General features: G+C 57.4%; 2 protein-coding genes across 2 annotated transcripts; both read right to left on the bottom strand.

The window, feature by feature from the left end:
* Positions 1-9561: 9561 nt before the first annotated feature.
* Positions 9562-16965, bottom strand: LOC311195606 (sestrin-3-like; the record flags this gene model as incomplete). Its single annotated transcript, XM_084269014.1, has 9 exons — positions 9562-10916; positions 11454-11598; positions 11902-12092; positions 12490-12608; positions 12870-12981; positions 13067-13303; positions 13428-13610; positions 13797-14000; positions 16900-16965. 9 exons carry the CDS (start codon positions 16963-16965, stop codon positions 10827-10829), a joined length of 1347 nt encoding a protein of 448 aa, XP_084125140.1. The 3' UTR covers positions 9562-10826.
* Positions 16966-18469: 1504 nt separating this feature from the next.
* On the bottom strand, positions 18470-23234 carry IL2RG (interleukin 2 receptor subunit gamma; the record flags this gene model as incomplete). The annotated part of the gene is made up of 8 exons (XM_084268970.1): positions 18470-19774; positions 19878-19962; positions 20037-20145; positions 20600-20762; positions 20872-21014; positions 21162-21346; positions 21579-21669; positions 23144-23234. The coding sequence occupies 8 exons, from the start codon at positions 23232-23234 to the stop codon at positions 19571-19573; spliced, it is 1071 nt and encodes a 356-aa protein (XP_084125096.1). The 3' UTR covers positions 18470-19570.
* Between the last annotated feature and the right edge of the window lie 275 nt (positions 23235-23509).

The following is a 23509-nucleotide window of genomic DNA, read 5'->3' as shown; positions in this document are numbered from 1 at the left end:
ACTTCACTTCCCACCCCTGGCAGAGAAAAGAATGGAGCACGTTGGATTCGGTTTCCCTGCACACCATGCCTTGGGCAGAAGGGGCTGCCCACCTGGGAAAGAGAGGCAACCTGCATCTGGCTGCAGCAGGAAGAGTTTAAAGATAATAATCCTGTTATGTGCCATGGCTTTTCCTACAAACCTGACTCTGCCTTGGATCGTCTGGAGAAACCTGGGCTGTACGTGTTCAGAGAGGAGCCCTGGTAAAACACCTTGGCCAGAAGACTCGGTGTCAGCCAGGCTGTGAAGAGTTGGGTTTGCTGGAGGAATCTCTCAGTGGCTGTCCTCTCTCTGCTATGGCAGAAAAATCTCCCAGTGCCTCAGACTGGTGGAGGGCTGGCTCTGCTCTCACTTGGCTTGCCCCGTGGGGCAAAGCAGTTGGATGTTTTCACTAAGCCACCAGATGTGCACTTGGTATCCCACAGACTTGCAGAGGAATTGGAAGGAGCTTGTTGCTGGAAGCCCTGTGGGAAAAGGGTGCCCTATTTTCAGGGGCTGGTGTCAGTGTACCCATCTCTGGAGCACCTGTCATCATTCTGCAGGGAAGGATGGTGGTGGTGGTGGTGGTGTAGAAAGCTTCCTCGTGTCCCCCTGAGCGGAACAGGGAGGACACTTGAGTGTTTCCACTGTGCCAACTGAGCCCCACTGAATCAGAAGCACATTTTGAGAAGTCCCTATGCTGTTCTCAGCACTTTCCTGATACACCAGGCTGCTGTAAAATAAGCACAGTTGCTAATAGCTGTTTGGGGGGACATAAAAACACGATTTTGGGTTTGTTTCTGATCTGTCTTGCTACAGCAGAGAAATGGAAAGCCTGGGTGTGGCCTTAACAGAGCCCTGGTTGCTTTTCAGAAGGGCATTTTCTATAGATGAAATATTTTTTTACTAATCTGGGAACTTTCTACAGCGACTATGAAGCAACATGTTAAGTGTGTCCCCGTTAGGTGTATTGGGCATCTCTCCCTCAGAGAAGGTACCAGTGACAGACTTCTTTTTCAGAGCTGTATTGGGAACAAACACATTTGATGTTTGATAATGTATATGATCGAGGGGAAAAATTGATGGGTCCCAGTGGTTTCAAACCACCTTGGGGAAGAGTTGTACACTATTGTAATCTATATGTAAGAGTAGCTGCAAATTACACAGAAGCTTTTTTTTCTAAAACTTTTTAAAGATATATTATATATTTTAATTGAAAATGAGATTATTGGATTAAAAAAAAAATAGACAACCCACGTTTGCTGCATATGTCCCCTTGATACCTGATAACACTACAGTATGGGAGGGGACAGGCCTAAGGCATTTTGGGCCTGGAAGCCAAAAATGTCATTGGAAAAATGGGAAGGGCACCACAGTGTTACTGGGGAGTGGCTGCTTGGGAACGGCCAGAGGTGCCTGCGTGGCACCACGTTCAGTCTCTCTCCTCCACTGGGCACTGCAGAGCCAAGAGGGAGAATTTAGGGACTGCTAATCATTAACAGCTACTCACTCTCAGCTAATCCCTTCAGGAGCTGGACTGCAGCTGATAAGTGGGACTGGTTCCCTAGTCTGCTGTGAGGAGATGGTGTGGAGCGCGTCGAGCTAGGATCTGCTGATGCTCTGGGTAGTCCTTATGGGGAGGGCATGACCAGTTGTATTTGGTAGCTTGCTTTTTAGTTTTCATTTTCTTGCTGAAGTGTCTGCTACTGCTGGGGAACTTGAAGCCTGTAGGCACATGCTTGGGATCCAGCCCTGCTCTTGCAGGACAGAAGCTCGGAGTCAAGAGGTTAGCTCAGAGCATTAGCTGACATGTTCCAGTCACCTTTTTGGCGTTTGCAGTGGCAGAATCTATGGGAGGCATAGTGCTTTCCTGGTATTCTGGTAGGCTTGGACTGGCAGAAAGACTCCTCAGTCCTTTCTGAAGGTGGTGGTGGCTTCTATTCAGAAGGTTTGTATCATGGAGTATAGGGAGCCATATTCTTTTACCACCTTGTCTGTTCTGTTTTCAAGGGTTTGTTTCATTTTCACTTGAGTGGAGATTGGAACAGGAGTGGTTTGTCTGGTTACCTGCAACGAGGAGTCCTCAACAGTCTTATCTTTATCATGGCCTGTCATCATGCCTGGGAGCAGTTTGGTAGCCTGTGCTTTGAGGGCTGTCTTGATGGCAGACCTGAGTGCTGTGTTTGATTCACCCACACTCTGCCTGTGTAGCCACATCTTGGGGTAACAAACAAAAAGGTGGATCCTGAGCTGGGACCCCAGAACCTGCAGACTTGAGTCATGGATGCACGTTGCTTCTGCAGTTAGTTCATGGCTGGTCTTTCCACAGACACCTAATGGTGTGTGCTGCATGCAAGAACTGGCCACTCTGGGCTGCAGCTTATAGGTCTGGCACACAATATGCCACCCTGTCAGCTTGGGCCTTGCAGGGAAATGAGTCTTGTGATCTCCAGAGCAAGTCGACTGGCTGCCTGTGCTTCACAGACATGGATCAGAGGATAAGACACCAGTATGTGTGGTCATGCTGTATGTGAATCTAGTTCATTTCTCATGAAAACAGAGCTCAAAGCAAATAGGAAAGACAGTATTGCATCAGACCTGCAAATCCATGGTGAGCTGGGATGGTTTGTGAGGAAGAAGTGCTGTTTTCAGGCTGTTTCAAGCTGTCCTCTAGGTATGACAGCACTGGGGACCTGGCTTGATCTCTGGCTGCAGAGAGCCTGGCCCTGAGCACTCAGGTAGAGCTCTGGGAAGATCTGACATCATAGTCTCAGCTAGTACACGTCCTCAACCTGTTCTGGCTGCAGTCCAGCTACACCAAGCCTCATCATGGTTGGTACCCTACAGTGTGAGTTCATAAAAGACCTTATTTTATTAAGGAGTAGAGCATCTGTCTTTCTGGGGTTTTTTGTTGGGTTTTTTCTTTTAATACTTACCCCAGGCCAGACCCCTGGGGACTTGCCTGTCCTGGAGATGGCACAGGAGACAGGAGCATCTCTGTCTGGAGTGCTGCTGTACCGGTGTGCTGACAGGGATGGCTCTGGTGGCAGTCCATGCAAGTGCTCTGTCTCCTCACACAGCGGGGGTCCAGAAGTGGTTAAAGAAACCCTGGAGCCCACTGGTGCTGAGGATGGGGTTCAGAAGGCTGGGGGTGCTCTGGGAGTGCTCACTAAACCATGAATGTAACGTTGCAGGCTGAGGCAGGCAGCTTAGCTTGGGTCATGTGCACGGAGGGCAGGGATGCAGAGGATTCAGGAGTTCTCCAGCCCCTTCTCAAATATCTTTTCATAAACCTTGAGCTTTTCTAGCCTGGGATATTTCCATATAGGGCATGCAGGAGACTTTACAGTTCCTAAGCTGCTGCTTGCTGAAAGGTTGTACCTGGCAGGGGGTTGCCCAATGCTTGTCCAGCTTTTTGTAGTGCTCAGGTTTTGCTGCTGGGTTCAAGGTAGAGTCCTGCTGGATTTTTGTCTACATTAGCCCTGTGCTTGTGGGCTGCCTTTTGCTGTAATGAAGGATTTGCTGGGATTGTGAGAGCAGCTGAGAGCTTGGTGGGGAGGGAATAGACCAGTGTCATGGGGAGTGATGTTCCTGGATAAGTGATGAAGGAGAGTGGGCAGGGGACTCTTGGCATGAAGCCTTAGGAAGGCACTGTATGCATTTTCCTTGTCCCCAAAGATGTTGAGGGGCTGCCTTGGGGTAACAAGTTTCCTCATCTCCAGATGGTCAGATGTCATTTTTGATGTGGGGCCCTCATGCAGCTCTGGTCAACAAAGGATTCAGGTAACTAGCCCACAAAGCCAAGTAGGAGGCAGACTCCTTGCTTTTATTCACACCAGGGTTTAGCAAATCTTGATCCATCTTTATATTTTAAGTATAGTTTACTTTTTTCCCAGGTTCCTGTGAGAGCTTGGAATAGTGAAAGCTTCTTGAAGCCCTTCATTTTACTTGTTGGTGTGTCTAAAACCATGTCATCCCCTACCCCTTACTGCTTCAAAAATGGCAGATCAGATGATGCAGGTGAGTGAGAGGAAAGCAAGCAGTGGAATGTTCCAGAGCCCAGGCATAGACATAAATGATGCTCATATTAAAAGCAAGTAGCACTAATCAGCTTTTCCAAAGGAAATGCTTGTAAAACTTTTATGTAGATCATCATGTGTTAAATTTCTTCCTTGATTGCTTATTTATAGCCACACACAAATGCTTCAGGGCCAGCCTTGCTCCAAGAATGAGAAACTGTCTGGTGCCACAGGTAGGAGTGCCTTGGGAGTGGTGTCTTGGACTCTCACCAAAATAATGTGCAAGTTCAGACCCATTATCAAAACAAACAAAAACCCCACAACCAAAAAAAAACCCCACAAAGGAAATCAATCAACTCTGGGCCATGAGCATGAACAGGGATAGCTTAGGGTTTGCCTCAGTTGTGTGTTTAACAAACAACATGTTCTAATTAAGGTGAAGAGCAAGCAGGAGGTGACTCCTGCAGCCTGAAAGATCTGTCCATGAGACAATATGCTGGTAAAGCAGAGAGGAGAGGCAGAAGCAGCTGGTGGTGTTGCATTTATGGCTCTCTGGCTGAGGCAGCACTACGGTGTGTGGTAGAAGGGGATGTTCACAGCTGGTGGTGTGGTGCTCCCCAAGGTGTCTTGAGAGGGTTGGGTGTGTAGAAGATAGGTCACTTCTCCTGAAAGGAGCCTTCTTCACAAGGCAGTGGGGATGGCTCAGTGAAATGATGCTTCCAGCACAGAGGAGTCTTCAGCTGGTGTGGCCCTAGGAAGGGTTTCTGCATTGCTAGCACAGACGTCTGCTGCAGACAGGGCAGGCACCACGAGCTGACATAATTTCCACCCATCCCCTCTGCAATCTTTCACCTGTTTCTCACAATTTATTTTTTTTTTACATAATAAACTTCTGCTTTTGTTTGCTCTCTGTAGCAGTGTAACTTCTGAACCATTACAGGCTCTCTGTTACCATCTGTGCTAGCAAGACTGTAGAATGTACTAGACTAGGGGGGAATGTTTGACAAATAAAAACCTGTAATCCTCTGCTCTGTGTCTCATGGAGTTTGTTCTGTTTCCCTGGTGAGGACCAATTGTACTTTCCCATGGCTTCTTTCCTCTGCCCTCCTCACATGTTGGGGCAGCCCCTTGGTGGAATGTCCCTTAGCTGGCCAGAGCTGGAAGGGTCACAGCGTGACGGCCCACAAAGGCTCCAGTGTGCTCTGCAGTCTGTAGAGCCCATTGTTACAATGTGCTGGCAGTGTGTGAGGACCCATGGCATTGCCAAGGCCCAAAACTGACCCTGGGGAGTTTTAACTTCTGCAGGACTAGTCTAGAGTCATCCTAGCCCCTTCCTTCCTTGCCCTTATAGACCTAAATGCAGATGACTTTGTTTTATACAGCTGTATTGAGCATCAGCAGCTCAGCCAGTTAACTCTAGGAAGAGAGAGATGGAGTTGCTGCTGCTCTTTTCAGCCACCCCATCTGCAGACTGATGCTGACAGATAAGCATGTGAGTAAGACTGGATTATTTTTTTGCTTGCATACCCCAAATTCTCCATCAGAAGAAGGAAGGTTACTACAGCTGTGGAGCATTTTCTGGTATTAGAAGATAAAGGCTTGGAGCTGCCTGTCAAAGGGGATGTGAATGTCAGAGTGGAAGCCAGGAGCTGGTCATTCCTGGGAAGTGGGTAAGAGGTGCCTCTGGCTATGGGAAGGCTTCAGCTAGATACCTTGGCATGAGGGAAGCAGGAATGCAGGTACAGGGTGAGCCAGTGAAGCAGTTTGAGGAACGTGGTTTTGGTTGAAGGACTCCACCGTGTCATTCCAGCAGGTCTGCCTTCTCAGGCTGGGAGGAGGCTGGAGAATGTGTGGTACCTCTCTGCCCTGGGCTCCTCTCTGCACTGCAGCTCAGAAGCCTTACAGAAGAGGAGGCTGGTTCAGAGCTTTAGTCCTGTTGCTTTGGAGTGGAGGCAGGTAAGGGGATCAGAGAGGAACAGGGCAAGGAGTGTAGAGCATGGATTCTGCTGGCCTGGTGAGACACGTGGAGAGCGAGTCAGGGACTTAAAAACTCCTGAGGAGAAAGTCCCATTCCTGGAATAGCACAGTATGTGTGCAGCCAGTAAAGGTGTTTGAAGCTTTGCATGCTCAGTGTTCGTTAATACCTGATAAAGGATGCCATTGAGAAGTAATGGTGCTAAAACAGTTAATGTTTGCATCTGGAAGGGATCTTCAGACTCCTGCTTCATGATTTAAGCCAGTAGCAAAAAATGGGGGGTTAAGAGATGCTCCTTAGGAGAACTGTCCATCCTCATCTCCCTTAGGAGGGATGTCCATCCCTCATCCATCCCTTAGGAGAAGTGTCCATCCCTAGGGCACTTCTTAGGGCTTCTCCAAAGTGTACAGCTGTGCTGTTGGGGAAACAGAATGCCCAGGGTAGGTTTTGCAGTTGTTGATTGGGTCAGGCTGGATGCCTTCAAAACTTGGCATAAAGCTGGGGACCATGCCTTCCCCCAGCAGATGTTGGTACTGCTGATCTTAAGCATTGCTTAGGAGAGCAAAGTGCAGACTAGATGCTAGGCTGGGATGCTTTGGCTCAGGGTTGCTTTTGATGTGTGGGACACCATCTGGAGTTGTCGGAATCACACACAAGGTTGGAAGAGACCTTTGAAGATCATCCAGTCCAACCATTTCCATCCTAAGCTAAACCAGATCCCTAAGTACCTCATCAACCCTTTTTTTGAACACATCCAGGGAAGGTGACTCAGCCCCTCCCTGGGCAGCCTGTTCCAGGCCCTGACAACTCTTTCAGTAAAAACTTTCTTTCTAATATCCAATCTGTCCCTGCCCTGGCACAGCTTCATGCCATTGCCCCTTGTCCATTCTCCTGTCCCTTGGCTGAAGAGACCATCACTCACCTCTCTACAACCTCCCTTCAGGTAGTTGCAGGTGGTGATAAGGTCTCCCCTCAGCCTCCTCTTCTCCAGGCTGAACATCCCCAGCTCCCTCAGCCGCTCCTCATAGGATTTGCCCTCCAGCCCCTTCCCCAGCCTGGTTGCCCTTCTCTGGACTCGCTCTAGGACCTCAGTGTCCTTCTGATGGTGAGGAGCCCAGAACCGGACCCAGTACCGGAGGTGCAGCCTCACCAGCTGCCTTCTGTCATAGCCATGCGGGCTCAGTGCACCTTGTCTGCAGTACGTCAGCCTTCCTTGCAGACCTTGTAGTTCTCCAAAGATGTCACCATAAACCTTTTGGCCTGGGGAGCAGTTGTCTGCAGAGCATCAGCACCTGAAGATGGTGAAAAAACGTCCCCAGGCTTTCTGCAGGTCTGGCCAGAGACCTGCTTTGCCCCAGCTACTTGCTGGTTGATTCACGCTTCTCCTGTGCCACCAGTACTGGGACCACACGTGAAAGCACAGGGGCTGAGTCTGCTGCCCTACTTCATGTGGCTTTTACGATGGAGTAGCTGGTGCAGAGAGAATGGGGAGATGGTGGGGAGCACACTGCCTGCTCTAGAGCTGTCCTGGCAGCACAGGTCTCCAGTTCCCAGGTACTACTTTTCCCCCCTCCACTGCTGTGGTAAGACCAGCAGGTTTTAGGAGCTGTGCCAGTAACCATTGCTGCAGAGCAGCTTACTGTTCTCTGCAGGCTGGGACATACCATTCCTCCTACCAGGCAGCCTGGGGACTACTTGGTTGTTACAAAAGCAGTACTGACTGTCCCAGCCAGCACATCTTTGTCCACAGGTGGTTGCAAGAAACTGTGTGACTGCATTGGACATCTGCAACCTGCCCTCAGTAATTCCAGATAGGGTCACAGTGGCCTGGCTCCCATGTGGGTCCATCCTGAAGGGTTCCTGCAGAGGAGAGGCTTCCTGGGCTCAGCAGCTCTCTTCCCTCCAGCCACAGAGTAAGAGGGAGGAATATCCTAGTCCAGGCAAATGAACATTGCAGGGGGCAGCAGAGCAGGGTAGGAAGGGTGGAAGTTGCCAGGTTTGCAGCTTGCTGTGTGGCTTAGAGTCGTCTGATTACTTGAATGGTGTGGTGCCTGCACTGCCCTCCCCAGGAAGCATCACACTCAGGCCTCAGGGAGTGCAACCACTTCACAGCCTGGCCAGGCACAGGAGATGAACATGGGGGTTAATAAGGTGAATGACCAGCTCATGGGTTTCAAAAGCTAAGCTGTAGGTACTGCCCTGGATTGTCTGGTCCACACGATCCTTACAGGCTTCTCTGGTGGCGCCACAATCCCCCATACTTGAGTTATCTGCTACAGACCTACTGGGGACGTGGTAGCAGCTTTGCTGACTCGACAGCAATGGGGGGGTATGTGGTTGCTTCATCTCTTGCTCTGAGATCACGTGGGGCTGTTTTCTTCTTGCCTGGGAGCTGAGCCTGGCAGTCTCCCCTGGCCTTGCCAGCAGCTGTGCTTGCTCCTGGTCAGGGTTGACAGCCCATGGAGCCTTTTGTCGTATTGCTGAGACTGGGGCTTGTTCTATGAGCCGGAGCAAGCAGCAGCTGACCTGGCTCCTGCAAGACTGGAGCTGTGTACACACACAGAGAAATGGGGAGGGGGGGAGAAACCTGCTTCATGGCTCCTGGGACAGGCAGCCCTTTGTCCCCACCCAGCACCCTGCTGTCCCTGCCTTCTCCCTTCTGTCTCCGTAGCAGCACAAGGTGTTGGTGGGTGGTGAGGCTGCTGCTGCTGGGAGGCAGCCAGGGACTTTGGGCAGCTGGGGATGCACTGCCATCCCCGAGCTGCAGGGGCCAGAGCTGCTTTTGCAGGGGCACAACAGCTGGTGGGCAGCCAGGCTGCTGCAGTTAGAGCCCTGTGCCTGATGGTGAGCCTGCCCCAGCCTGTACCCAGCCCTTGCTGGGGCTGAATGGCCATACAGCAGTGCCTGGCCCCGTGCTGTGGAGCCAAGCCTGGTGGCAGCTGTGCCAGCACTGGTGCCTCTATCCTGGCACCAGCACTGCTCAGGACTAGTTGTCCTGGTGGTTTACTGCCCAGTACAAGCTGGCCCAGTCTCAGCACACTGCTCCACCTCGTGCTGGAGGGAGGGCACCTGCAGCACAGCTGGGGAAAGCACTGCTCCTGGTTTCTGGCCTTGCTCACCAAATACCTGCTTGCAAACGTGAGCAAAATGCTTCTTCCTCAGCTGCAGACTCAGCACCCAGACTTTGCCCTCCTGTGGCCAGGTGGCAACCAGCCAGCTCCCCTGGCACCTTCCTCCTTGCCAGAGCCCCACAGTCCCTTGAGAACCATCCCTCTTCTACTGAGCATGCCATGCTGCAGGAGTTGATCACCTGAGCATGGTAAGAGGGCATAGCTAAGCTGAGCTGGACTGGTCCAGCCTTAGTAACCAGCCACTAGCCCTAGGCCAGAGCTGTCAGTGCAGGGCGCTGCCCCAGGCAGGAACAGTGGGGTTTCTGGAGCCATCTCAGGGCTGCAGTCAGCCAGGCTCTGCTGTCCTGCTTTCAGAGCAGCTGTGCAAGTTTGGATCCCCTTCCCAATGCCTGGCAGAAATAAAGGCACACATCCATGTCAAACATAATATATTTATAGCAAAAATAGGCTTTTTCTGTAGCTTCCATACACAAGGTTTTCTCCCTGTACATTTACGCAGTAAACAGGTTGACTGAAGCAGCGTGTGGTGGGCTGGCTCAGCTGCTGCCCTGGCTCCAGGCTCCCACTTAGCCTTGCTTCCCTCTCGTGGTTGCTCTCTGGAGCCTGCACCCTCCTAAATCCCCAGTCAGAGACTGTGGCTTGGGCAGGGAGCAGCCCTGGGACAGCGTTGGGGTACAGGCTTCTGCCTGCCAGGCAGAGGGCAAGACTGGTGCACAGGCTGCCTCTGCTCAGATGGGGACAGCCTCAGGAATCCCCCAGCCCAGGTTTCAAGGAGAAGCTTCCTGTAGCTCACCTGTGATGACTGCAGGCTCCTCTCCTCCTCCTCCTGTTAAGCAGCAAACGACTGGGCACAGGACCTCAGCACTCTCAGGCAGTAAGGAGATACAAGCCAACTCAGGAAACCTCCCTTGATCCTCCTTCCCCTCAGCTGACGGGAAGCAGAGGAGGGGCTTTGGGGCAAGCTCCCTGCCCAGTGTCCCCTGCAGAAACCTCTGGAGCCTGAATGCTTTCAGAGAAGACAGAGCACTAGGGCACCGTGCCAGCAAGAACTTCAGTTAGGAGTTTGCCTGGGTCCACTGCTCGTCCATCACAGAAGGGTTTAGCACACAGACTTACATGGCAGGATGTGCAGGCAGCAAGCGCATCCCCTTCCTGTCCCAGGCTGGGGAAGGGCCCTCACCCAAAAGCCAGTGCTCCTCCCAGTCTGCACATGCAACTCAGGACATTGCAACGCGCCCACAAGCTGCCCGTGCCGTTGCCCAAGTGAGACGTATCGCCCCGATGAGACCAAGTGCCACAGAAGCCAGCTCTTCCCTCCTTGTGGTGGCTGAGGCTCCCACAGCACCCAGGCAAGGAGCTCTGAACCAGCCCCAGTCCTCTCCCACCTCTCTCTCTCTCCCCCCTGCATCTTTGGCAGTCCTCTCTGGACGCGTTCAAGCCTTCAGCATCACACCGACAGCGCTCAGCAGCACGGACTCGCCTCACAGTTTGGTAATTGCACGTTAACGGGGCCACTCAGCCAGCCCCACGGGGGGTGGGGGGGAAAAAGGTGTGGGGGGAAGGAACAAGACAGTCAAGTAAACTAAATTGAGTCATCTCCTGCGGTCCATCCATAACGGGTCACCCATGAGTCCAGGGAGAGAGGATGCTGTCTGGCCCTGCCGCAGCGCAGCTCCCCACCGTCTAGGAGATCATGTACTGGGTGATGGCCTGCAGTGCGTACAGCAGCTCTGCCTGCATTCGGGCTTCCAGGATGAGCAGGTTCACGTGGACCTAAGGGAGAAGCAGCAGAGGTTCAGGCAGCCACAGCAGGCTGCGAGCAGCAGTGCAAGCAAGCACCTACACAGGCCAGTGAGTCTTTTGGCATAGAACTGAATGCCACCAACTTTTCCAGCGCAGGCAGAGGTCCTTCTCCCCTCCTCCCAGTTCTGCCAGGTGTGGATACCTCCCAGAGCCATGACCCCAGCACACATGGCACCAGCATGCCGTGCTGGCACCACACAGCCCCTGCCACCTACAGCACCTGCGCCTGCAAGTCACGGCTGGATCAAGGGCTTGTCTGGAGGCCCTCACCAGTGGGGTAATGGACATCTATCCCCATGCTGCTGGTGGCCCCTGTGGCCTTCATACTGTAGACAGCCCCATGCCATGCTAAGCCCAACTCCTTACAAACAGCCAGCTTCCATTTCCACCCCCACCTGCCTCAGACTGTTTTGGTGGCTCAAAAACACCCAAAACACCCCAGCCTGCAGCCCCTGCCTGCCCCTGGCCCCAGCACAGCCAGCCAGAGGCAGGGGCCTACTGTCCCACCTTTTCACTGTGCTTGAACTGCTTCCAGAACCTGTCAAACATTTCCGAGTTTGTCTTCTCTGGGTAGCAGGTTACAGTTTTAATGTAAACTTTGAGCATTCGCTCCAGGAGCTGATTCACTTCTGCATAATCATAGTCATCGTACCTGTGGGGAGCACAGGGACAAGTCACAGCCAGCACCCTGTCCCTGCACAGCACCCTGCCTGTGGTCTGCCCAGGGTATGGCACAGCTGCAGCCCCCAGGCACTAAAGCCCCATCTCCAAATCGCCCTGCCCTGGCCAGAGAGGCTGAGCATCTTGTCCCTCCTTGGCCCAACATGCAGGCAGGCAATTCACCTAGTTATCTCTCTTCCAAGCCCATCTGCAAGACAGCCTGAGTGTCCTACCCTCCCCTCCTGCCTGGGTCATCTTGGTTTTCTACCCTGGGCCATGAGGTTGCTTTCCCTACCTAATCCCAAACATGCAGTGGATGTAGTTCCAGACACCCCGCTTGAAGACGGAGGGCTCGCAGCCCTGCCGCTTGGCCATGGCACTGCTCTGCAGACCGTCCACCATCCGAAACTTCTCATCCAGGAGGTGCCCGATGTCAGAGTACAGCCGGTTGACCAGCGAGAAGCCATGGTCCTCCCAGGAGTAATCCTGTTGAGCACAGCAAGAGGCTTTTGCAACTGTAAAAAGGACCCTGGGGCGTTTCCCAGGAAGAAGGGCTGGAGAGCTCAGGATGCAGCAGAATTCAATAGGTTTTGCTTTAGAGTCAGCTCTGTCACGAGCTATATAAACCCTCCTCAGGCAGCTTTTGAATGATTTTGACCCTTGCCTTCATGCAGGTGATGTGAAGAAGTCCTTGGGGACAGAAGTCCCTGGTCATCCCCCTCTCCCCAGCCCTCGTGGGGCAGGTTCCCTCTTCCCCATACAGGCATTTTGCAGAAGCAGCTGCACCCGATCCAGGCCATGGCCTGGGCTGCTTCCCATCAGGAGCAGAGAGGAAAGGAGGGGTGGCAGCCAGGGCACTGCCCGACGAGAGCAGGAACCTCACCTGGACTCTGAATACCTGCGTCTGATCCTCGTTGCGCCGGGCAAAGTCCTGGTATCCAAAGTCAGGGTCCTGCATGTAGCACGCAAGGTTGGTGGCACTGGTGACCTCCCCATTGGTATCTGTGAGGGGGGAAAGCCCCGCAGATGGGTCAGAGCGATGCTCAGGTGCCCTGTTCCCAGCTGCAGCAGGTGTTGAGAGACAGGCCTTGCTGTGACTCTTTGGGAATCACCACTGCCTTCTTCCCCCTCTGCCAGCATGCCAGGAGCCCCTCTCCAAACTGTACATGACAGGAAACGTAAGTAAAGACTTAGGGGAGCAGCACCCAGGTGTGCCACACGAACCCCAGTCCTGCACACCCACCTCCGCTCCCTGCCCCTCACCTTCCTCTCGGTCCTGTTGCAGCAGCCTCATCTCCTCCCTGCCCTCAGTCTCCACATGGATCCGCTGCATGTGTTCCCGGAAGGAATCCAGCTCCATGCAGGAGTCCAGAGACTGCACAGACACAGGCTTGGGGGTGAGGGCAGTGGTCCCAGCCACGCCTCGCATCCCCCCACGGACCCACCCCTCAGGGGCTCACCCGCTTGCGGCTGATGTGCAGCAGCTCCTGGCTGCAGCTGCTGCCAGTGGTGGCTTCACAGAAGCACTGGTTCCCCGGTGACAGGGGCTTCAGGGAGCCTCGGCCCCCCGGCCCCTCGTCCTGCTCACAGCCGCAGCCGAAGACAAAGCTAGCGAGTGCGTGGCAGTGTGCCAGGAGGACCACAGCGTGCACCAGCTCTGCCAGCGACCAGCTCCACTCGCTGATCTTCAGCAGCTTCTGCAAGACACAGACAGACAGGTGGTGTGATGTGGGCAGGCTGCTGGCACCCCCTGGGAACGCTGCTGACCCTGCCACCGCCCCGGTCCCTGGCTGACAGCACGCCCCCCCCCACCCCCAGTACCTCAATGTGCTCCTTGGTGATGAGCCACGGTCGGTGTGCCAGGATCTTGTTGATCTCATTGAGGTTACGGAGTTTGGGGGGGATGAAGTCGATGCCGCGCAGCCACTGGGGATCACCCCCTGCCCGCAGGAACTGCAACACGTGCAGGTTCACCAGGTATCGACACTGGTGCCGGGCAGCTGCCTGCAAGAGCAGCGTGTCAGCGTCCCCACCCACGCAGGACACGCGTCCTGGGACCCCACACCCACCTCCAGGACGTCACGGTTTCGGCCTTTGTGGAGAAGCCTGTGGCACAGGCTGTGTGGTGGAGGGAGACCAGGCTGAGCAGAGCATCCCCCATCCCCTCCAGCAGTTCCCAGTGGGGCTCACCATGATGGCAATGTAGTGCCGGCAGTCGAAGGGCAGCGGCCCGTCCATGTGCATCAGGTAATGCTGCGTCTTGAGGAAGCTGTCGAGGTACTGGGGGTGGTAGCCCATCTGCTGGGTCACTGCCTCCAGCCGCCCCCGGCTTGCCAGCACCTTCACAAAGAGGAACTGGGGCCGCTCAGGGTCACTGCTGGACATCTTCACTACCTGCGGGGAACATGCTCTGCTTAGCTCTCCCCAGAGCAGCCGCTGCTGCAGCAGCTGGTCCCAGCCAGGCCTGGGTTCTGTGAGGGGCTGGGATCCCTTCTCCTGGCTTGGTGCTCCCAGAGGGAGGCCATCAGGTCAGAAACCACCGCAGAGGGCTCAGGCTCAGGTGGGGGAACTGGGCAGAGCACTGCTTGGCAGCATCACTGCTAGTGGGAGGACAGGCTGCAAGAAGCATGGGTTGATCTCTGCCCATGACAGGATGTTGTCTGGTGAGCAGAAGCAAAGGGCAAACAAGGAATGATGCTTCCTTGCATCCCTAAAGGCAAATGTAAGGTTAGAGCAGGAGAAACATGGCAGATCAAAGGCTTGCCAAAAGGGAGCCCATCACTGCCAGCAGAGCCCTCCTCACCAGCACTGGGCTGAGGGTAGAGCTGTCAAGTCAGCTGAGCCGCTCCCAGGCTCCTGCCTGAGCAAGCCAAGGGACAGGCAATGTCCTGGCACCCCCCAACCCCGCTCCTCAGTCAGGGATGTACAGAGGGACTCAGAGCTCTCCCCACACGCTGCCCAAGGAGACAGTGTAGGAGCAAGTCCCACAGCAATGGGTGCCTGGCCCAGCTGGCACGGGGTGCACCCGACAGTGACAACACAGGTAGGCAACTCGGCACGGGGAGGTCCATAGATCCCCAGCAGTGCCTGGCCCAGCCCTGTGCTGGTGCTCCAGCCCTGATCCACACTGCCCCAGTCCCACCCAAGAGGGCGGTGGGAGCAGAGGGCAGGGATGTGCAAAAGGCATCTGGGCAGCAGCTGCTGCACCCCAGCAGCCCCACTGCCACATCTCCCACCCAACAGCAGCATCTGCACCCGCAGCACCCCCACCAAGGCTGCAGGCACTAACCCCCGTCACACAGTCACAGGTCCCACTCACCAGCCCAAGCAGCACCCTTGGATGCAAAGGGTGTGCTTCCCATCCCGGGCTCAAACCAAAACCTCCCCTGGGAGCAACTGGCTGCACTGACACTGCCGTTCCCCCTCCTCCCACCCGCCTCTCCTGCGCAGTCACACAACGGCTGGTGACCAGGGCACAGCAGCCATGGCAGCACGCCAGGAGCACGTCTGCAAACCAGCCCTTGCTCCACCGTGACCCCGAGCTGTCACTGCCACCTAAGACACACACACAGCCCTCGGAGCCCTGACCAGAACCTCAATGCCCTGTGCACCTCAGGAGAACTACATCATCGGGCCTTAGGTTCCCAGCAGCTCGGTGTGCCACCATGAGGTGACCTGGAGGATGGGGCAGTGGCAGGGACAGCAGAGCTGTGGGGTGAGGGAGGCAGGGACAGCAGAGCTGTGGGGTGATGGAGACAGGGCAGAGCAGAGCCACAGTGCACAGAGCAGCTGCACCTGCGTGGGCAGCACAGGAAGCAGCTCTGGCTGGGTTCTACCATCCTGTGCCTCTGATGAACACAGCACTGCTTAGGTGTCAAGAGATTTACCTGATGCCACTTGGAGCTTCCTCTTCGCTTTTGGCTAAAGGGATCCAAAAAAGAGCCCAAACCCCAAATTAAAACGGGGAGGGATGAAGAGCACCAGCTTCCCTGTGCCATGGGAGAAGGTACAAACCAGAAGTGACCTGTGAAAGTTCCCCAGAGAGTTCCTCTGCTCAGGGAAACGAGATGTCCTAACTACACCCACGGGCTACAGCCACTGGTCTTCTTCTGGTGGACAGAGGTGGAGGAGCCAGGGGCCCTTCCTCTCTCCTCAGAAGGTGGTCCCCAGCAAGGAGCTGTGCAACCAGCCTACGGCTCAGCCTCCAGCTCTCCCTGCTTTGCCAGTCCAGGTGACAGTGGACTGCAGCACAGACAGATGTGGTTTGGAAGGGGAGGATGAAGGAAGGTGCAGGGCAGCCCCCCCAACTTGACCCACACCCCAAAGCTGGGTTTGCCTACCTGCTCCCTGTGGCACTGGTTCAGCCCAGGGTCTCTCCTGCCAGAGCCACCAGCCAGACCCCTCCAGCCTCACCCCCTCAGCCTCTCCCATTGCCCTGTTCTGCCCTCCTGCTGCCGTATGCCCACACACAGCGCTGGGCTGGGGAAGCATCACCTCCCTCCCCAGGGATGCTTTCACATGTCCGAGCCCCAGTAGGGACCCCCGTACCCACCACCAGCCTCACCCCCTCCCTTCTGCTGAGGGAATGATGCCCCGGCACTGCCGGGCACCAGCCAATCGCCGGGCACCAGTTCGCATGTAAAGCAGTCTGGAAGACACAGAAGCCCAACCGGTCCCGCGACCGGGAGCGATGCCGAGCAGCACCGGGAGAGGGGCCGGGGAACCCCGCCTCGCCCCCCGCCCGGGCGGGCAAGACTCGGCGGTGCGAACCCCGCCGCCTCCCGGGTCTCCATCCCTCCGCGAAGCGACACCGCGGCTCTGCCGGTACCGGCGGCTCCGCCGGTGATGCTCGGCGGGGACGCGGCCGCGACGGACGCCTCTCTCCCGGTTATCCAGGGGACGGGGGAAAGCGGGGCAGGGGTCCCCGCGGAGGCAGCGGGCCCAGCACCGGAGGCCGGTATCCCCAGCCCCATTGTGCGGGCGGCAGCGGCGGCGGCAGCGCCCCCGGTGCGCGGCGCGGGCAGTGCAGGCGGAGCGAGAAAAACAAGTTTGATTGGCAGGGATGGAGGCACGGCGCATCCCGCACAAAAGGGGACGCGGCCGCCGCCGCACCGGCACCGGGACACCGGCCACCGCGTCGGGACAGCGCGGCCCCGCCCGCCGCCGCCGCCGCCGGGAATGTCCCGGCCCCGCTAGTTCCGCGGCCGGACCGAGCCGGTGGCGAGCGAAGCCGAGCCCGGTGCTCCGGTACCGGCTCCGTGACGGGCTCCGACGACTGCGGGGCGGGTCCTACCTGCCCCGGCAGCCGCTGGTACCGGCCTCCTCGGGGGTGCTCCGCGCTCCGGGGACACACGAGCATGGTGAGCCCGAGCCGCGCGCGGGACCGGCGCCGGCCACCGGCAGCGCTCAGCCGGGACCGGCGACAGCCCGAGCCGCGCGCCCGCCCCTCCGCCTCCGCCAATCGCCGAGCGAGCGGCCGCCGGCGCCAGTCCCCGCCTCGGCCGCCGGGGGGCGGTGGCGCGCCGCACCACGTGGGCAGGGCGGGCAAGGCACACGCCCGTCAAGCGCCGAGGCCCCGCCCACCCCGGCTAAGGGGCGGGGCCTTGTCGCCTGTCGCTGGGGGGCGCCGCAAGGGGACTGCCCGGCCCCGGACCCGCTGGTCACTCCGCCCGCCCCGGTGGTGTTTGCGGGCCCGGGCAGTGCGCGGCGGGCAACGCTCCGGCCTCCGGCGGGGCTCCGCACTGCCCGAGCACTGGGTGAAGCCGCCTTGCGCCGGGACCCTCCCTCCCCGCTGCGCCCGGGCCTTGCCCTGACGCCTTGCCCGGTGCAGAGGGGCACCGGGACCGTGGGGCTTGGGGATGACAGGGGACGGGGGATGAGGGTGCCAGGGCGCGGGGACAGCAGGCGTGAGAACAGGGGAGTGGTGAGGGGCTGGAACAGGCTGCCCAGAGAGGGGGTGGGTGCCCCATCCCTGGGGGTGGTCAAGGCCAGGTTGGATGGGGCCCTGGGCAACCTTGTGTAGCTCCAGGCCTGGAGGCTGGTGTCCCTGCCTGTGGCAGGAGGGTTGGGACTCTGTGATCCTTGGGGTCCCTTCCAACCCAGACCAGTCTGGGATTCTATGATGGGGCAACAGGTTGTGAGGGTGACAGGCACGAGGCAGCAGGTGTAGGGCTGGGGCAGTGGGGTGCAGGAGTGGTGAGCGAGGACACAGCAGGTGTGATAAGGCAACAAGGGCATTGGGCAGCTCCTGCCATGAGCCACATACCCAATAGAGATGCTACAGGCCACCACAGTAGTAGGGTTCCCTGGGCAGGGCTGGCCCATGGCTGACAACATCCCCATCCCTAGGGCATAGATGGCCTTGGTGATGGTGGGCAAGGCCACGCTGGCTGCCCCGGAGGTCACCTGCAACCTTTTACTGCTCCCTGTCATTGTGCCATGGAAGACACTGTTTCCGTGTCAGGTGTCTATCACTGCTCTGGCATCTTGAGGGGGTTGGTCTGCCTCCTGTGCAAGCACTCACCCGGCAGTTGCAGGACCTCTGCTGCCAGACATGGGGCTTGGGGGTCCTCTGCATCTCTTGGCCTAGTACTGGGCCCCCATGCCTGTGCCCACCCACTCAGCTGCTCCTCATCCCCATCTGCTCACCCATCATCACTGGGCTGGGGTGCTCCAGGAGGGGCATGAAGGGCCAGCATGTGTGGTCTTCATTGGTCCCTGTGGTGTGGCCCTGCCCACTGTGCTCCTTCACCCCGTGTGGTGCCAGGACACTCAGGGTTTTGGGGGCTCCACACCCCTGAACACATAGCAGGCACTCCAAACTCCATCCTGCACACATAAAGCAGAACTTTATTGCAGTGGTAAACCCAAGGCACAGGCGAAGGAGCACCAAGTCCCTGTGGAGACAGCCAGGCTCACCCAGTGTGGCTCGGTAGCTTGGCTCCTCTGGCTCTTGGTGCTGCTCAGCCCTGGTATATCTGTTGGTCAGCCAGTGGTTTTTGCTGGCAACAGCTGGGCTTGGCATCAGCTAGGGTCTGGGCTGCCCCCTTGCCTGGACACATCCCTGGGTGTGTCTGCAGGCACCTCAGAATGGGTTGGGGGGCTTGGCAAGCCCCCACCAGCTGTAACACAGTGCAGGGACTCACAGGAGAGCCCTCCTGCAGGTCTCCTCTGTTCCACCTTGGCAACCCTGTGAGGGATCCTGCACACAGCTGGCAGTGGGCTGTCACGCTGGCCACGGCCAGGGCAGGTGCTGAGCACACTGTGCAGCACATCCAGTGTGCTGCCATATACCCAGAGCAGCACGCAGTGCACCCAATGCATCACACAGGCCACCCAGTGCAACATGCAGCACCCCTAGGGTGCTACACATTGCACCCTGTGCCCTGTCCAGGGCACCCAGTGTGTCAGCCTTACCTAGCAGCCTGCAGCACGGTACTGCCGTTGTGTCATGGGGGGCTGAGTGTGGCCATGTGTCCTGGTTCTGGCTGGGCCAGAGTTCACCTCCCCAGGCAGCTGGCACAGGGGAGCAGAGTCAGCCTGGGCTGTTTCCACACCACCTGATGTCACTGCCCCATAAGAGGGGCTGGTTGGGCAGGGTTGCTCCTGGGTGCCTCCAGGGCGCTGGGTTGGCCCTCATGTCACGCAGCACTGTTATGGTGGGGTCAGTAAGTCACTCTGTTATCACCAGGTGTGAGTAATCGGCTGTTATTGTTCCCCTTTCACAGTGATTTTGTCAGTAACTGTCCTTATCCCAACCCAGAGGCTCTGCTTCTCCTCTGGGAGGGAGCGAGCAGCGTGTGGTGCTCAGCTGCTGCTTGAGGCTGAACCACCACACCATGGCAGGGAGCAGCACTGGGGTACCAGGCATTTGGCAGAGGCAGGGTAGGAGTGGAGAGCACGACCCATGGGGTGGCGAGGCTTCAGGCAGCAGGGGTGTGGATCATGCAGGGTGCAGGGGTGCATCACACTCCCATGATGCTCTTCTTGTAGGGGCTGGGCTTGCGGGGGGCAGCTGAATCTCTGGGCATCAGCGACACCACATGGTTGCTGCCCTCCCTGAGGGGCTCGTAGCTCTCCTTGGGGGGCAGCTCGCTCACATAGCAGATCTTCTCACTGTAGTTAGGCTTGAAGCTCTCCACAACGTCCTTGGGGACTCCAGCCCATTCCTCAATAGAGCAGAGCAGCGTGAGAGGAGCTACTAGGTAGCCCAGCCCCAACCCTGTGGGGCACAGCGTGAGCACGGGGCAGGGCTGCCTGCAGCCACCTTACCTGGAAGTTGCCTTTGTGGGTGATGAAGAGCTCATCAAAGTTCTTGCTGGGGTTGGGGATTCGGGGCATGAGGATGACCCACACTCTGTATGGAGAAAACGTGTCAGAGGGGAATCACCCCAGTGCTGCTGCCCCCCACGAGCCCCTTGTCATGCTCACCTTTCCATGCGTACCAGCAGGATGACAAGGACCAGTAAGAGCAGACAGGAGGCAATGGGGATCAAGACTGTCTGGATCCAGAACCAGGGCAGCTGCTCCTCCACCGTGCCTGGAAAAAGCCAGAGTGATACAGACCCCCAGCTGTCACACTGCCAGAGCAGTTAGGTGGGCACAATGTTGACCCTTCATAGGGGGCCATGGGAGCTTGGCATCATCTGTGATAGGGCTCAAGCTAGCAGCAGAGGATGGAGAAGGAGGCCTATCCTCAAGTCCTGCTATGTTGTCACAACTGGCTGATGACCCTGTCCTGGACTGGTTGTGTAAGAGCAGCCCTCCAGGACTGAGAAACCCCTGGAAAAAGCCAACAAGTCCCACTGGCAGGGAGTGTTTGGCTTCTAGAAGAGCAACGGACACAGGGGCTGCTGCTGTCAATGCCCCAGGTGCCTAGAAAGGTCTTGACCCTACATCTGCTGCCTCAGGCCTGTTTTCCACTTGCCTGGCCATCTGCTAAGTGCCACCATGGCCCAGCCCATTCTGTCCCACTGCAGCCCCCATGACCTTACCCTTGCTGGTGGAGTTGTTGCCCCAGACCACTGGGACACTCCACTCACTCCAAAGCTGGGTGCTGCCACAGTAGCTGTTGATTTTGCTGCGCACATAGAAGGTGTAGTACTTCTCGTAGTCCACACTGGGGAAGGAGAAGACGTCTCCTTTCACCTGATGCTCCTGCAGAGAGATGTGGGCCATGCGATGAGGGCCAGCATTGCCATGGAGGTGGGGGCACAGCTTGTCCCCAGGCACAACTGCAGGGGTGCCACATCTGGGGGGCTCTTACTGTCCAGTTGGTGTCTTTGTTGCTCTTGTACTTGACAGCATGCTCCAGGCACTGGGCTTTGGGGTATGGGGAGTTCCAGGTCAGCTGCAGCTGGTTGCTGCTCATGTTCCGGATGGTCAGGTTGACGGGCGCCTCTGGTTTCACTGCAAGGCAAAGGTGATGCCTGGTGAGTGCTGTCCTCATGCCCTGGTGTCCCTGCCACCAGCTGGGACACGATGGGATAGCCCTGGGCACCCACAGCCCTGCTTCTGCTGTGCAGAGGGGAGTGGGTGCCTCCTGACATTCCATACCCAGGTCCTGGAGGTCCATGCGCTTGCTGCGGCTCTCCAGGGTCTTGCCGTTGAGGCTGGTGTTGATGAGGACATGGAAAGGCTGGAACTGGATGATCTCGCTCTGCTGGAAGTAGCAGCCAACTCTGATGCTCTGATGCTGCAGGTAGCGCTTGCACTCCACCACAGGAGACCTGTTCTCATACCTGTGCCACACAGCAAGTTACCAGGGCTTCTCCAGACCCCACGCGCCCAACGCCCCCCCCCCCAGGATCCCTCTCCCTGGTGGATCCCATCCTGCTTGCCCCAGAGACAGATCCTCCCTCCACCCTGGGCTCAGGGAAGAGGAGCAGGCTGGTGCTGGGACCAGCGATGTTGCCAGTAGCCCCTCAGGTGGACACCCTGCTGTGGGGCTGGCCATGGGGCTGGGGCACCTACCAGTAGTAGAGGGAGTAATTGGTTGTGAGCGTCTCTCTGGTCCCCCATGTGCAGGTCATGTAATCCTCGTTGAAGACGACACACTCCACCTCTGTAAAGGACAGACACTGCTGAGCACTGTGGTTGTGGGCAGCTGTGCCAGGGCCCAGGGCTGTGGTGGGGAGACACAGCAGATCCTGGGGGTCCCTGCACATCCCCGCCAGCCTTCCTCCACGTGAGTTAAACAAGCCCAGCTGCACCTGGCAGAGCTGCAATGCTGCCCCCCCACCCTCTCCCCACATGCTGGGTGATGCCCAGGCTACCACAGCCCCACATCTTCCTCCACAGGACTGCTGGCCCAGCAGCTGCCCCTCTCACAGGTGTGCCATCCCCTCCTCTTGCTCCAAACGTGCTGTTTCACCCCAATTCCTCCATCCACACCCCTCAGTTCCTGGCACTGCAGGGCAGGATAGAACACTCCCCACCCCCACACAGCCCTTTTTGCTTGTCCCATGATAAAACTGTGGGGTTTCCAGGACTTGTGCCTGGCTGAATTAATCTCACTGTTACCCTTCTGGGTGCTTGCTGGGGCTCAGGTGTCCCTATGTCTGCGTGACAGTGCTATGTTGGGCCTCTCCACCCCACCCCACCTCCACCCTCCACCACAGCCCCTCCACCACAGGGCCAGGGGCTGAGCTCAGATGGTTTGATCTCTGCAGGAAACACCCCCGAGCCCCAGGAGGCTGAGCAGTCACTCCAGGTGCCCACACCGGATCCTCTGCCCCCGCTTTCCGCTGCACTGTGCCAGCTCCAGTCCTGCCCGCAGAGCTGGAGGCCACATCCTGGGCTGGCTGAGGGCGGCTGGGCCACCAGAGCGGTGCTGGGCCCCATGTCAGTTATCATGCAGCAGTCCACTCTGGTGGTTACAGGAATGGCTCACGACAGGACAAGCTCCTCTGGTGGACTGAGGCGCCTTGCAGAGCCCTTGTAAGTGCCAAACCAGCTGTTGGTGGCTAAGAACTGTCCTGGAGGCTCCCAGAAAATGGGATTTTCCTCTCTAAAAATCAGGCAACGGGTCACCCGGTACCTTCTGAGGTTCAAACTCAATCAGCCAGCACTGTGGGGGCAGGAGAAAGCCAGAGCTTTCCTGGGTTGTGACGTAACACGACAGAGCAAACAGGCGCCTGTGCTCTGGCTGCTTCTCCACATGGAGATGGGCAGCGCCTTCCCAGAAACCCAGGGATACAGCAGGGTTGTGTTTCCACAGAAAGCTGGCGTTTTACAGCCAGCCAAGTAGTGGGTTCTGCCATAAGGCTGGTGGTGCCAGTGACGCTGCAGTGACGTGGCGGGAGCAAGGACACCCAATGGCGCTTCCGAAAAGAGCCTGGCTCTCCCAACAGCAAGGAGCTGTGTAGGTGCTGGGGGTCCCAGGGCGCATCGGGGGCTTGTGGGGGTCTCTGATGCACACCCAGCCCACGCAGCCCTGCCCTCTTTGCCCACCATCAATGGGGAGCGAGATCCCCTAGCCCCACCACCCGCGGGGCATCATGGCCTACAACCCCCGCGGGGCTCACGTGCCCCCTTACCTGGCTGATTGTGGCCGGCAGCAAGGTGATGGCCCAGCTCACAGAGGATGAAGAGGAGAAGAGGCGCGAGGAAGGCGCCGGGCACCGCCATGGCGGGGGAGCCCTGCGGTGCGGTGCGTGCGAACAGCCTCTGCACACAGCCCAGCACGCAGAGCGCTGCTGGCTTCCGCGCCCACACCACTTCCTGCCCCACGGCACCGCCTGCATGCAAGGGCCCCACCCCACACAGTACCCCATGGGCTGCCCCAGCGGGGACCGTGGCTCATCAGGCCAGGGCTCCATGGCCTGCTTCGAGGGGATCATGCCACCGTGGCCTTGCCACACGCCCAGCCTAGGCCCAGGCCCAGGCCCAGGCCCAGGCCACAC

Source organism: Gallinula chloropus, assembly GCF_964237585.1.
Source record: "Gallinula chloropus genome assembly, chromosome: 11".
Lineage (NCBI taxonomy): Eukaryota > Metazoa > Chordata > Aves > Gruiformes > Rallidae > Gallinula > Gallinula chloropus.
The sequence above is the reverse complement of the archived record's forward strand: the minus strand, read 5'-3'. Positions and strand labels throughout refer to the sequence as shown.